Source organism: Furipterus horrens, unplaced genomic scaffold (genome assembly GCF_987537825.1).
Source record: "Furipterus horrens unplaced genomic scaffold, mFurHor1.1.pri manual_scaffold_10, whole genome shotgun sequence".
Taxonomy (NCBI): Eukaryota; Metazoa; Chordata; class Mammalia; order Chiroptera; family Furipteridae; genus Furipterus; species Furipterus horrens.
In genome coordinates, this window is record NW_028327180.1 from 83,309,656 (window position 1) to 83,324,499 (window position 14,844).

The 14,844-nt window shown below is 50.7% G+C and overlaps 1 protein-coding gene across 1 annotated transcript in view; it reads right to left on the reverse strand.

Moving 5' to 3' along the window:
- Nucleotides 1-14,007, reverse strand: part of ANXA6 (annexin A6) — a 37,424-nt gene extending 23,417 nt beyond the window's left edge. Inside the window, exons 1-10 of the mRNA XM_090288438.1 lie at nt 13,970-14,007; nt 9,216-9,306; nt 8,462-8,556; nt 7,825-7,938; nt 6,683-6,773; nt 5,181-5,260; nt 3,376-3,432; nt 2,476-2,569; nt 1,990-2,085; nt 1,366-1,424 (exon numbers count right to left, since the gene is read on the reverse strand). Coding sequence (XP_090144564.1) covers nt 1,366-1,424; nt 1,990-2,085; nt 2,476-2,569; nt 3,376-3,432; nt 5,181-5,260; nt 6,683-6,773; nt 7,825-7,938; nt 8,462-8,556; nt 9,216-9,306; nt 13,970-13,987 — 795 coding nt within the window. The 5' untranslated portion in view covers nt 13,988-14,007. The remainder of the gene's footprint in view (nt 1-1,365; nt 1,425-1,989; nt 2,086-2,475; nt 2,570-3,375; nt 3,433-5,180; nt 5,261-6,682; nt 6,774-7,824; nt 7,939-8,461; nt 8,557-9,215; nt 9,307-13,969) is intronic.
- Nucleotides 14,008-14,844: the final 837 nt, after the last annotated feature.

Consider the following 14,844-nt stretch of genomic DNA (forward strand, 5'->3'; position numbering starts at 1 on the left):
CCACCCACCCCCTTACATCATCTCCATCCTTGATTTTCCTTATTTTACCTAGCTTTGTAACTCTAAGCAATATATTGTTTTGACTTGCACATTTAAAAAAAAAATTTTTTTTTTAAATAATTTGTTTATTTATTTTTAGAGAGAGGGGAAAGGAGAAAGAGAGGGAGACAAACATTACTGTGTGGTTGCCTCTCACTTGCGTCCCAACTGGGGACCTGACATGCAACCTAGTCATGTGCCCCGACTGGGAATCAAACCAGCGACACTTGGCTCGCAGGCCAATGCTCAATCCACTGAGCCACAGCAGCCCGGTTTTTTTAAATTTTTGATTTTAGAAAGAAGAAAGGTGGAGGAGAGAGAAACATTGATTTGTTCCACCTATCCATGTAGTCACTGGCTGACTGCCATATGTGCCCCAACCAGGACACAAACCTGCAACCTTGGCACATGGGGACAATGCTGCAAACGGCTGAGCAACCCAGCCAGGGCTAGGTTTCCACATTTTGGATCTTCTTCTTAAAAAATTGATTGGGGTGGGGAGAGGTTTATTGTTCCACTTATTTATGCATTCATTGTTGCTTCTTGTATGTGTCCTGACTGGAGATTGAACCTGCAACTTTGGTGTGTTGGGGACAACGCTCTAACCAACTGAGCTACCTGACCAGGGCCCATTTCGGATCTCTGTCACTATGCTATTGTGTGTTTATTTTTCTTGTTACTCCTGATGGACACTGAGTTGTTTCTAGTTTCTTCCTAACACGGACAATACTTAGATGGCTACTAGGATCACAGGCCCATAACAACACCTCTCCAGGGCTGAGCTGCCGGCCTGACTCCAGCCCTGGAAGACATGGGGTAGGCTACTGTCCACTGCCTTTGTGGGTGGCCGCGCCAGGGCCTTGGGCCTCTGGCAACAAATGCCTGCATTCATTTTGCTGTGTGCTGTGGAAATACCATCAGTTCTGTGTGTCCTGTGTGTAAAGCACTGGGAAGCAGTGTCTTCGGCACGCCCAGGCTGAAATCACTGGCTCATAAGGTGCTTTCCACTTACCCACATCCTCTCCATATAAATGTTCTGGTTAATTAACATTTTCTAAAAGCATGACTTCCAACCCATCTGGCTGCCTAGATTGGGTGCAGGCTGTCGCAGGGCAGGTATGTGGTAGGAGGTGTGTGGTGGGAGGTGTGTGACCAGGCTCTGGAGCTCATCTGGGACAAAGGGCCCCCACTCTGACCTGTGGCCAATCCTTGAAGGTGACCTTTGGCTGGTGGACCATAAAGACGTACCCGAGAGTCCCAACAATCATGGCAGCGTAGGCAGAGCTTCCCTCACCCAACCCCATTCACGTCAAACCCATCACGCACCTTCATGGCCTTGAAGAGTCTTTCAGCAAAATACTCCGAGGTGCTCCGGATACACTTCACTGAAAAGAAGAAGAGCAAGTTATTCTGGTTGCCTCAGAAGGAAGATGGGGTGACCTGGCCCCTTTTCTGTTTCTATGCCTTGGGGGGCTACCAAGTTCAAACCAGGAAGAACCCTGGCTCCTGATAACCTGCAGCCCCTGAGCATCCCAGACCTGCCCACTTTTATCCCAAACCCAGTGGATAAAGAAATCAGAAAATGGGCCTGTTGTCTGGTTCCTTTTTAAAAGATTAAACCCTCAACACAGCGCCTGGTACATAGCACATACTCCACAAAACCTGCTCTCCTGGTCATTATTTCCTGATCCCCGGCCCAGGGTTCTTTGCTTGTCGTCCCACCACACACATTGGAGGAGTGAGCAGGAGAAACTCAGTGCCCAAGCCTCGACCCCCTGCCTCCCCAGCCTCAGCCATGCTGCTGTGGCCACACCTTTGGAATTCACTGCCCATCTGGTTCTCACCTTTGCACCGTTATACTACAGAATTCCCCTTTTCCATTCTCAGCCCGGATCCTGGGCCCAGATCCCAGGCTCCCTCAGACTCCCAGAATGCAACAGCAGGACGTACCCACAGCCAGCATTAACTTCTCAAAGTCCCCAGACAGCTCCCCTCTGATGCTGGCTTCAATGGGCTTCCCCGTGGTCTTCAGATACTCATCGAACACTGAGTGAGACAGAGAGTCAGGGATGTCAAGAAGGTCCCCATGGCACTGAGAACAATCAACCAGGGACATCAGAAAGGGAGGGCCCAATGGCTGGAACAGGAGTGCTAACATGAAGGTAGGGCTGGTACTTTGGGGGGTGGCAGGGACCAGCCACCATGCCATCACGTTACGTGTGCTATGATGGATTGTGTACACTTCATGCTCCAACATGAAGAAAGACTGGCATTTGGATGACAGGGCCATGTATCCTGTTCATGACATTGGTGAAGGACCATACAAACCAATATCTAATAAAATCAGGACTAGTTTTGGGTTGCTGATGAAATACCAGAGAATGGAATTCTCGGCACAACCCCAAGGGTGCAGCTGTAGTCTTTTCTGGTGCTTACCCAATCGAAGATGCTGCTTGCTGCGATTTCCCAAAATGTAAATGAACTGGGCTTCATCTGTTCCCCATTTTAGTTCCCCAGCCTCGTACAGGTCCTGAAGGGGAAAAGGGGGGTTAACTGAAAGAGGAAACCTCAGGGCCAAGCCACTCAGAATTAATGTTAAATCCCTGAACATACCAGTAACTGGTAGCCTCGGGACCTATGCACATACCTTTCACACTTTCTTTTTGGGAAAACTATTTAACTTTCAAGTGCCAGATTTGGTGCTCTATTTGTTCTCAAAGCACTTCCTGATGTCCCCAGACAGAGCTCTGTTTCTCTCCCTTCCTTTCTCTTCTAGACTCCTAGAGCCTTCTGTTTGTTTATAGCTTTGATCCACTGTATAATACAATGATTTATTTATATGCCTGACTCTCCACTCTGACACGGACTCCTCCAGGACAGGGACTATGTCTCAGCATTTTCTACATCTGTCCCTAAAGTGCTACTGGCACATAGTGGGGTTCAAAACACCCAGAAGATACAGTATATCCAAGGAGGTGTTCATGTGATTAATATAAGCCTGTCTCTCCCAGTGCTGTCTGATTTTGCTCATTAGTGATTCCCCAATGCTTGGCAGAGTACCTGGCACATAGTAGGTGTTCAACAAATATTAATTAAATAAATGAAAAAAATGATGAAAGCTCCAAAACACATCTTACCAACTTAACATATGCTGTATACCTTGGAAAGACAACAAATCCTTTATTTAGCAAAGCACCATATAAGTGTTGGCTGTGAGTCAGTTATTTCTGGTATTTAATGAAAATTACTTCACCCCCAGCTCTTCCCCATTCTCCAACCTTCCCCCTCTCAGGGCTCCCTCACTGTGCCTTGGAACCTCAATCAGGGCTTGTTTACCTTCACATCCTGTTGCACCAAGTCCTCGCTCACTACATCGTCCTCCTCCCTGGTGCCCTGGGCAGAGAGACAGGGACATGTGGTTCAGATACCAGAGCCAGGGGAAGGCCTGGCTGCTAGGTGGAGACAGGGAACACTGGGAAAACTGTGGTGGCCCATAAGTGTCCAGGAACAGTGACTTAGAGCAGCCACTGCATCAAGACTGCAACATCTATTTTGTCTGGAATCACAGTCCCTTGCACTGGCTTTTCCCTTCATCCTTGGAGCGGGGGCCAAACGGGGGAGTCCTTCCAGGTGCCCTCATGCCAGAGGAAGCCAGAGCCTTGTACTGAGAACATCTCTGAGGGCAGGGCCCCTGCCATAAATCCTGGCCTGGACCATGATGCCCCCAATATCACAAAAGTCTGCCCATGTGCATTCTAGTAGGGGCTCCCATACCTTAACCCCAAGAATGCACCAATCAGGATCTGAGACCTGGGTCCTCAGATTTGAGCCCATAAGCTGTGAAGGCACCAAATCACTTCGGTATCCATTGCTCCCCCCAGGCCTTCTGCTCTATGCGACAGAGGAGGACACTTGCAGGGGACAGGGGATGGGTTATGTGGACAGAGGCCAAGCCCATGCTTATTTCCTCTTCCCCCTGGATTATGCATTTCAGAATCTCAAACCCCTGGCTCTCTTTGGCATGGAGCCCAAGCAGACAGAGCTGCAGGCTTATAGTTCGTGCCATGTCACCACCCAGTTGGCATCAGATGTTGACAAAGCAACATCCTCGACTTGAAGGTCCAGGCCGGAACTCTCTTCTCCAGAACATGCCCTTTGAAAATGGGGGCAAAGGTCATGTTTCCCCACTCCTGAAGTTTCTGATAATTCACCAGCTGCTTAATATGGGATATGGATTGTCATGGCAATGGCAGGAAGAGAACTGGTCTAAAATATGGAGAGGAGAAAGTGACGGAAAAAAGAGCTGGCTTAATTTATACTTGTATATAAAGCTTCCCAAAGGTTCAGTCCTTGGAGCTAGGCTTGAGACATCTCAATGCCTGTTCCCACAGGGCCTGCCGTCAGAGGTGGCCGTGAGGCTGGACAATAAGGGTGGAATGTCAGGGAAAACCTGCTCTCCAGCACACCAGCCATGTAAAAGCAGGCCTGCTGTTGCCATAACTTGCAATTATTCAAAAGAATCCAGAAGTCTGGTTTTCTAACAAAATCCCCCTATTTGTAACTAATTAAAATAATTTTTTTTTTTTTTAAACCATTGTGTGGGAAAACAAAGGGAAAAACCCCAACCTGGCAGGCTGAGTTCAGCTCAGTACCCAAGCTTGCAGCCTCTTTATGTCTGTTTTATGTGCTGCTTTGCGGGGAGGGAGGAGCAGCAGTGCAGGCGGCCCCAGGAATGCCGTAGGCAGCCCATGCTGGAGAAGCAGGGGTGGGAGGAAAGCCTGGGAGGAGAGGTGTATGTGTGGGGAGAGGAGAAAGGTCATGGGAGACATTATTCCTGGGCACAAGAGAGAAGGGTGTATGCAAAGGGAAATGTGAGTCACCTGTCTATGCAAACCGGGGTAACAGAGCAGACACCTGGATGCTCAAATTCTACACCAGGTAAGCCAGAGGGAAACCATCTCAAGTTCAAGGATAAAATGGGCAGAGAGGGAGGGAGTGACTACAGTATATGAGGACTTACACCCAAGGAGCCACCAAGAAGCCCCTCACAGGCTACCGCGTCTGTGGAGACAGGAAGGTGTCCCCAGCCCTCTGCCTACACTCTGGTTGAGAGCTCAGGGGAGGGCCCCATGTAGACCAACCTGGAGCAGGACCACGAGCATCTTCTGGAAGTGGCCAGAGGTATCGCCAATGATGTCAGCCTCCAGGTCTCGCTCATAGGCTGCAAGGTTGGAACAAAAGCTCTATTTCCCTGCCCGAAAGACCCTGGGCATTTAGGAGAAAGGTTCCTGCTGCCCCGAAATCTCAGATATTGGTTCCAATTCCCATAACCCAGTCTCCAGGACTGCCATGGCAAGACCCAGAGTGTATTTTCAGAGTTTCTTATACTGACCCATGACATGATAGGATGGAATCTGCCCATTTCTCTCTATCCCCACTGTGCCACCCTCCTCTGGGCACCATCATCACTCACTGGACAGCAGCTGCAGCCTTCTAACTCTTCTCTCTGTGTCTGCTCTCACTCCCTCTCCCATCCTCAGCAACAAGGGTGATCACCTTAAAGCCCACATCTGATCGTGGGCTCCCCTGCTTCCCACTGGACTTAGAATAAAACACGATTTCTTTCTCTTGGCCTACAAGGTCCTGCACCCAGCCCTCCATGGCTCCAGCTTCACTCGGGCTACCAGGCTCATTTCTGCTCCAGGGCCTTTGGACATGCTGATCCCTTTGCCTGCCAGGATCTCCTCCCCACTCTATTTATAGTACTGGCTCCTTCTCATTTCCTCCTAAGACAGGCTTTTCCTGACCACCTGTAGGAGGCAGGTCCTCCCCAGTTCAAGCTTGATTCTTATCTCATTTGTTTCCTTCACCACACAGCCACGTGTCATCATCATATTTGCCTATTTATTGTCTGCATCCTGTATTATCTCATTAGTCTACGAGCTCTAGAAGGCAGAGACTATGTGTTTTGCCCATCACCGTACCCTGAGAACCTAGCACACTACCCACTACAGAACAGATACTGGGTTGGCCAAAAAGTCCATTACGTTTTTTTCTGTAAAATAAAAGACACATTTTTCATCAGCACCAATAACTTTATTGATATGGATATTTTGAGTATGTCGGCTATCTCCTGATATTGGAGAGGCCAGGGGTGCTGCTAAACATCTTCCAATGTGTAAGGCAGCCCCACAGCAAAAAATTATTTGGTCAAAATGTCAATAGTATGAAGAAACTTTGCAAACCACTTTTGATACGTTCTATCAGTCATAGCACCTTCTCCATACACTGCACAAATCTTTTTTTTTTCATTTATTATTCTTGAAATAATAAAGCTTACTACACCAAAAAATGTTGCATATTTTCTTCCATCTTCAATATTAAAATAGCTGCACAAAAATTCACCAATTTTGATTTTTTTTTTTTTTAATGCATGCTGATACCACAGCTGCCACAATATAATCTAACAAAATTGCTTCAAATGAAGTTAAAGACAGGCACTACCAGAGCCACCGTAGGGAAAAAACGTAACAGACTTTTTGGCCAACCCAATAGTTATTGGATGGACAGAAAGGTCTCTACCACTGCCATCACTCCCATTTCATATCTAAAAATCCCAAGCAGCCCCTCCCGCCCATCTCACCATCTTTGTACGCTGCCACCAGCTGGTGGATCTGCTCATTGGTCCGGGAAGCCAAGATCTCAATGAGGCACTTCTCATCGGTGCCAATGCCCTGGGAGAAGAGAAGGGGCATGTGTCAAGCAAGTGCTGGGATGAGAAGCAACCGGCCACGGGCTGGGATCCTGGAATGGCCAGAGCTATGACACCCCCAGCATTTAGGGTGCTCCTACGGCAGCTTGTAAGCACCAACTGAGAAATACTGCCCCAAAAGTCATTTCTGACCGTAGCTTGCTTTGGGACCTCTCATTAAGAAACTTTGTCTTTCTGGGTCTCAGTTTTCTCATCTGTAAAGTGGAGAGGCTACTAGTTGTTCTACAGCCCCACAGGGAGATGGAGAAGGTAATGATCTCTCACATTGCTAAGCTTATCAATTTATGAAATGAATTCATGTCTAATAGCTCATCTGAGGCGAAGATCATGGCACTCGATCAGTTGTAAAGTGCTAGGTACACCGAAGGGCTTTTGATTTCTCCTGCTTCCTTGGGAGGAACCCTCAACCAGACTGAGCTGCTCCTCACACCCTGAGCAAACTCCACAACCTCTCCTGCCATTTTTTCTCTAGCCTGGAATGACCTTCCCACTCTGATCAACCAAATCTTCTCCAGGATTTTGGGTCCAACCTGATCCTCTCATGTTAAGCCACCCTGGGCCCAGGGCTGGCCCTCCTAACCTCCTTTAGTGCACCATTGGCCTTTGGGAACCGGATACAATTTGTCTCCATGCGCTCACATCCTGCTTCCTCGGGACGGGAAGCGGCTGATGTGGGGGTCTGCACCAAGGGCCCCCTTTCATGGGGTCTGCCTCATACTGACATCTGTCCCACGTCTGTCCACCTGAAGGAGACTGTGGTACTCCGCTGGGATAGGGTCTGGGCAAGCTGCCTCTTGAAACAGGAGCCATCCATGGGTGGATGCAGGGCTCACTGAATGCTTGCCAGAGGCCAGAGTCTTCCCTTAACCACGCCCACACCCCCATCACACACACAGACTCACACGAGTCTTCCCTTAACCACACCCACACCCCCATCACACACACAGACTCACACGAGTCTTCCCTTAACCACGCCCACACCCCCATCACACACACAGACTCACACTCCTTACCGAGAGAGCGTCTTTGATTTCTTTGGCATCACAGTAGGCAAGTGGCCTCATCAGACCCACAATCAGCCGTTCAAACTTCCCGGTCAGCTCATACTTCAAGTCTGCAATGAGGTCCTGATGGGGACGGGGGGAGGGAAGAACAGTTCTAATAAGAATTATATTTACTGAGCACATACTCTGCACAGGCTCTGGGCTATGGAATCTCACTTAATTGTCACTCTTGGAGGTATGTGCTACCATCAACCCGAAGAAGAAACAGGCTTAGAGATATCCGGGAATCTGCCCGAAGTCACGCAGCTCGTAAATGGTGATGCAGAGTCCAAGCCCACAGTGTTCTGCCTCTTCCCTACCATGGTTTATTCTCTTGTTTATTGTGTCTCTCTCCCACTCTGTGAGTCCGAGGGGCGGACGCCTCCCTCACAGGTCTTGTTCACCTGGGTAGCTCTGACACCCAGCACAGTGCCCAGCACACGGCAGGTGCTTTAGGCAATTTATGGCTGAAGGGTCCCTGACTGAAGAGAAGAGAGAAAGAGGCCAGAAGTGCCAGCTCCAAGGCTGACCTGGAATAAAATACTCAGGGAAGACCCTGAAGGAACACAAAGGTAAATAAAATCATCCCCCCAGTTGCCATAGTTACCTTGCCATAGAGAGACTTGTAGCTCTGGCAGACTTCCTGTCTCTGCCTGTTGCTCCGGGAAGTGATCAGCTCTAGTATGGCCTCCTTATCACTGCCTGGAAGAGGGAAAGGGCTCCCGTCACCCTACCCACCTCCAGGAAGCCCACCAGGGCTGCTCCCTGCAGTCTTCGGCATTAGCCGTCTACTCATGAGGTGGAAGCATCACAGAGGAGGCTCTATTGGGACCTTTCACCCCCCCCACTAAGAAGGATCATAGCACACGCAGTAGGTGAGTTCAGAGGGCCCATCATTCAGCTCCTCATCACACAAATAAGAAAACTGAGGCCCAGGTGGGGGGCAAGGACTCACCCAAGGTCTCACGGGGAGACTGACTTAGAAAAACTCAGGTGCCCTAGCACCCAGGATAGGGTTCTTTCAACAAAGAAAACATTAGAGAATAATAAGAACCCAATTCAGGGTAGTGGTTATCCCAAGAGGGTCATCAGTAGGAGGACCTAAAGGAGGTTCCATCTACATGAAGAAGCAAGTGCTGTATCTCAAGTTGGGTGGCAGCTCTGTGGGTGAAGCTTTTATTACTGGTATGGAATATTTCATTATAAAATTATAAAAAATTAAAAAGAGGAGACAAAAGAACAAGTGAGCAGACCTTACCATTTCACCCCTACCCCCAAAAGGGCTTCAGGATGTGCCCACATATGGAGATACCCTCAAGCTCCCTCTCCTGTGACCCCATTCCCAGTGGCCAGGCACCCACCGAAGCCCTTCATGGCGGTGTACAGAGCCTCGGCATCCTGGTTGGCATCAAAGTCTGGGAAGTCATGAATGGAGCCACGGTACTTGGCACCCTGTGGAGGAAAAGCAGAGGGTGAGCTGCTGATCCTGGTCCTGACCTTGGTCTTGAACAACCCCAGGTCACACTCCCAACTCTGGTCACAGGCAGAGTCCAGGTTGAGCTGCAGTCCCCTAAAATTGAGTGTTGACCACAGAAAGCCTGGGCGAGGGTGGGGATGACTCTCCAGGCACCTCCTACCACAGCCTGTTCCAAGGACCGTGCGACTTCCCCGCCCGCAAGAGGTGGCTCAGCCGGGCCCATGGGCCCGCACTGCTTTCCTAGGACTCAGGAGAGACAAAAAGTCAGGCTGAGTACAGGGACTGGAAATGATCCCTACAAGAGTAACAAGAGTCCCTCATATTTTTATGGCATTTTCTGAGTTAAAAAGCCCTTTTGCCTCCATTGGGATTACTTTAGCAACTTGGAGAAGCACTTAAGATAGTCTCCATCACAGAAACAAAGGGACCAAGCCCCGGGAAGGGAAGCCAGGGTGACTGGAACCCAGCTCTCTGGCCTGTTCCCCTCTGCTCTCTGGCTCCAGAAACCCTACAGATGCCAGCTTCTGGGGTGGGAGTCTTGGCCCGGGGAGCCCAGAGCTACCCTCAGGATCAACACCAAGACAAGGTGCTGTCCCTCTGGGACCAGTACACTGAGCTGTGAACTGGTATCTGAGGACAAGCTGGCTGGGTCCTTGGGGCGAAGGGGAGGAGAGGCAGAACCAGAAGTTCTTGGACGTCGAACGTGAATGCACAATAGGCTGGTTCACCGGGAAGTCAGATGTGAGTCAGTTACAGGGACAGAGAAGGATGGGGTCTGGGAGAGCAGACCGGAGAGATGTGAGGGCCAAAGACCCCAGGGCTCCAGGCACTGAGCACAGCTCGGGGCAGGGCACATGACCGGGTCCAGGCGTGATGTCACAAGCAACAGATTCAGGGAGAAGGAAGACCCGACCCTGTCTTTCATGAGCTTCTGACCCCATGGAGAGGAGATATGAGCATACACATTAGCATAAAGCTTGTAGTAAATACCTAAGACAAAGGCAAAGTAATGTGGGAAAACAGCAGAGGTCAAGTCCAGCTGAGGGAGGGAACCTGGAAAGGCTTTGTGGAAGTGATGGGGATGGCCCACATAAACTGTGCCTTGAAGGAGGAAGAAGTGGATGAGCCAAAATGAGCCTCCGATCACCTCCTGTGTCTCCCAGGGCCCGCACTGTGGACCTGGCCAGGCACTTGGATGCTCTCTGGTTTACGTCTGCAGTTGCTGGCTCCTCCGAGGTATGCACGCGTGGGCGCAGGGTTGCTATTTAAAGTTCTGACAGGGCGGGTGACCAGAAAGGGACACGATCCTTTTCCCGCCATCAGTGAATCCCTTGTAACCTGATCACAGCCCTGGGCAGAGAAGGAAAGAGTAGCACATGCCAAAGACTGGGACCAGAAAAGAGATACTCCCTCTAGAAAGCTCTATGAGTGTCCGTCCTTCTCACCGATGTATTCCTAGTAGCTAGCACAGGGCTGAACGCAATGAGACACTCACTAAATACTTGTTTCCTAGATGAATGGGCGTGTGAATGGATGATGACTGAGTATGTTCTGAGCAGATCAAACACTTCCCGGAGGTGATACCTAAGCTGTGTCCTAAGCTGGCCCCAAGAGGGGTGGGGCTGGGGGTAGGGATAGGGCATCGCACAGAGAAAACAGCAAGGCAAGCAACGTTCAGGGAAGCAAGCCCTGATGCTTCAGTGCGCAGTGCAGACACCCAGGAGGGAATGAAAAGAAGATAGGAGTGTGTCCCTGGGATGAAAGGGCAGAGGTCTCAGCAATGCAGTGAGCTGACCATCCTCTCCTGTTGCTACTCTCCCACGTCCACCTTCTCTCCTCCCCGCCCCCACACTTAAGTGGTCGAGGCAGAGTTTGGGGAAGAGGCTGCAACTGAAACATGAGGCAATGCCATCCTGGGCGAAGTTAAGTCTAATGACGGACAGAAGGCTTGATCAAACGTCCTCTTAGAGACAGGCTTAGTGAGCAGCAGGGCCAGGGTCCCCCATGGGCCTTTGCACAAAGATAGTAAAATCTCCTGGGGGACGACCAGCCAGATTAGCTACCCCAGGACCCCGCAGGATCACAGCCACCAGAAGAGGGAGGCGCAGGGAGCCTTAGCACTGGTCACATTTGGAGATGCAGACAGGCCTTCAAATCATCCAGGCTCAGGTGTGCCACCATTGGTCACTCTCCCACCACCCTGGTGAATTGTGCATCTCCTAGTGCCACCTGCGCAGCTGTCCCCACCTCTCCTCTGGCAGATTGGTGCCTCGCCTCAGGTGCCCATGATCGAGAAGAGGGGAGAGCAGAGGCAAAGGGACTTTCCACCCTGAAATATTCAGCAGGTTCTGATGCCAGCTGGTAAGCAGCCTGAACCTGGGGCTCTGAGATCTTGGGCTCCATCCAGGCTGCTGCTAGAGTAGGAGCCCCGAGGCCTCTTGGGAGCAGAAGTGACATCACCCAGAGAGAAGGCTGCCAGCCAGGACTCCCTGCCTGAGAGCTGCCTTGATCAGAACTGACCAGACCCAGGCCCTCGTCTCTGCCCCTCTTAAATTCCAGGCACCAGCACCTGCCCCTCTTGCCCTGTCCTCAAAATGTTCTTATGCCCGTCATCACATTCAAATTGAGACATCCCTGTGCAGTGAGGCCACAGAACCATGTCTCCGGGACACCACACTATTTCTTCACGTCTTTGGGCCTCAAGTTCTCCTCTTCTGAATGGAAAGGCGGGGCAGAACAGCAATGGCACAATTATCACCATAGCAGGAACCGGGGGTAATCTGAACCGGAGAGAGGAGTGGCTTGTTCTGTGTGCGCGTGCTCGTGTGCTGGGAAGGGGCACACCAGAAGCAGAACTAAGGCGCTAATAACTGGGAGCAGCAGACACAAACTTCCAAGACCTTTGTGTTGCTTCTCGGCGTTTTGGCTGGGATGGAGTGTGGAAGCCTTTGTCACACTCCTGCAGCGCCATCTTCGGCAACCTGCCCCCTCCCTAAACCTCCCAAGCACGCCAAATGACTGTTACTGCCCTGAACACACTGCACTCTCTCTCTCTCTCTCCCTTCTGGCCTTCTGCTCCACTGCTCCAGTGTCCCCTCTACCGGGACATCTCAGCTGCTTGCTCTTTCCGAGTGGCTCCTCTAGGCAGCTGTCCCCACTCCCTCCACCTGTGCATCCCCCAGAATTCCTTTCCTGCCCCACCAGAGCATCAGACTCATGCATGTGGGGTTCCAAATCACCACACTGGACCAGGGACCCCTGGGGCTCTGCCACCCTGGGACCCTTGCCTACAGGATGTCTACTGGCCTCACAAGTCCTGTGGCCTGGGAGCACTGGACGAGGAGTCCAAAGATCTGAGCCCTAGGTCCTGGCGCTTTGATCTCCCAGGGCCTGATCTGTCCACTTCAGTCACCTAGGACCTTGTCTCTCAGGAAGCACTTGAAAATGACTACAAATGGGAAATGGGGAACAGCAGAAGTTCTGCCTTGGATCTTTGCCCATAACCATGAATACTCTCTGCTCCTGGTCAAATAGGCCACTTGGATAAGCTATACTCCTCAGAAGCTGACAGGAAGGCCATAGCTAGAACTCTAGAGTGTACCGATCCCATTTCACATGATACACTGTGTTCTTCAAACACAGTTCACTTGGTGGCAAGCCATGAAGAAAGGGCCAGAGTTTAGTTTTCACTGAGTTCAGCCACCTCATAATGGAAACTGAGGCCCAGAGAGGTAGAGAACTCACCCAACATCACACAGCTTCTATATTATGTCCATGGCCAGAAGCTCTGAGATTACAGTGACCATATTTCTTTCTCTAAAGCCAGCAAACAGGGACCTCTCTCAGGCAAATTCTGACACAGAATGGCACCTAGCTTTTACCCACGACAGAACCCAATCCTGGCCATACACAGGAGTAAAAGCTCTGATACACTTCAAATTCTACTGTCCAGCAAAGTGGTCACATGGCATGGAGGACTGGGGTCCCCTAAGCCAGGGGAACTTAATTCTAAATGCATGTGACAGGGAACACTTCCACCTCCAGAGCAGAGAGGACCCTCCAATGCTTCTGTCTGTCCAGTATCTATTTCCCTTCCTGGGGGAACCACTCTTGGGCCATGAAGTTCAGTGTAACTGACTCCACTGTCTGGATCCAAGTTACCCAGACTCAGCCAATGAGAACCAAGTTTCTGACTTCCCCTGGAATTATGGAGAATAAATTATGTTGTTTCCTTCCAGCTACCCAGGAAGCAGAATGAAAGCCTGGAGTTGCTGGTGACTATAGTGTGTCAAATCAGGAAAGGACTGGCCCAAGAATGAAGCCACCCAGAAGAATCCCAGTGCAGAGGCAGAATCCTGACACTATCATTTCGGTTCTTGGATCCAGTCAGACCTGAAGGCCTGGGCTTCTCCGTCATGTGCATCAATCCACATCTTTTCTGCTTAGGATGTTGTGTGTTGCAATGAGTCACTTGTCTGAAAGAGTTGTGACTGGCGACAAGAGCAACAAAGCCTGCGAAACTCTCCTGCTTCCTTCAAGCTGAAGGTACCAGGGATCTGTGTAGCATGCCTGGCGACCCTAGGAGTCCAGGCCCAGGGAAGGCAGAGCACAGCCCGCAGAAGGGGAGAGGCACCTTACCTGTGCTGGCTTGGCCATGGTCTTAGGTTCTGCAGCAGACGACACTGTGGAAGAGAAAGAAACCTCATGAGACTCCCTTGCACTCTGCTCCCCTCCATTCTTTCCCCCAAATTTGCTCACTCTTCCTTCCTCCCAAGGGAAAATATGTCCCCCCTTTGCTCTTTTCCAGCTGCCTCCAGCCCTTCAGGTTAAATGACATCAAAACACCTGGCTCGGGGCCAGATGAGTTTTCAGAGGACAGTGGCTAGACTAGCCAGTGTCCAGATAGTCACCTGGGACGGGAAAGGGACTTGGAACCAGGAGAGCGGTCAAGGCCACTGACCGCACGACCCCTCCAGGCCAGGCAGGGCACCTTCCCAGGTATGGTCTCGCTTACCCCTCATAGCAACCCTTTCCGACAGCAGACTCCCCCTTCTTAAGGAGGAGAAAACTGAGGAGGTGGGGGGGGGGGGGGTCAGGGAGGTTAAATAACTGGCCCAAGATCACACAGCTCAAAATCCAATTCCACAAAGTCCAGATTCCAGAGGGTCCATGCCACCTGTACCATGGCCGCTCTCTTTCCAAGTCACCATGAACTTGGAAAGTTGGTGAACCCAGAACCCAGGGCTTAGTGGCCTGCACATAAGAAGACTCAGAGGGTTCCCGGCTCCTGGTCACCTGTCGCAAGTATCTGAAGGACTATGGCTCCTGTATGAGTCAATAAACACGTCCTTAGCACCTGCTCTGATGTGGCGCCGCTCTAGGCACTGAGGATACAGCAGTAAGTACAAGAATTTCAAACCCTGCTTTCCTGGAGCTTACTCTGTAATTGGGCAGGCTACACATGCATGTGATAAAAACTAGGGCGAAAAGATAAAGCTTGGTCAGGAGAGAGT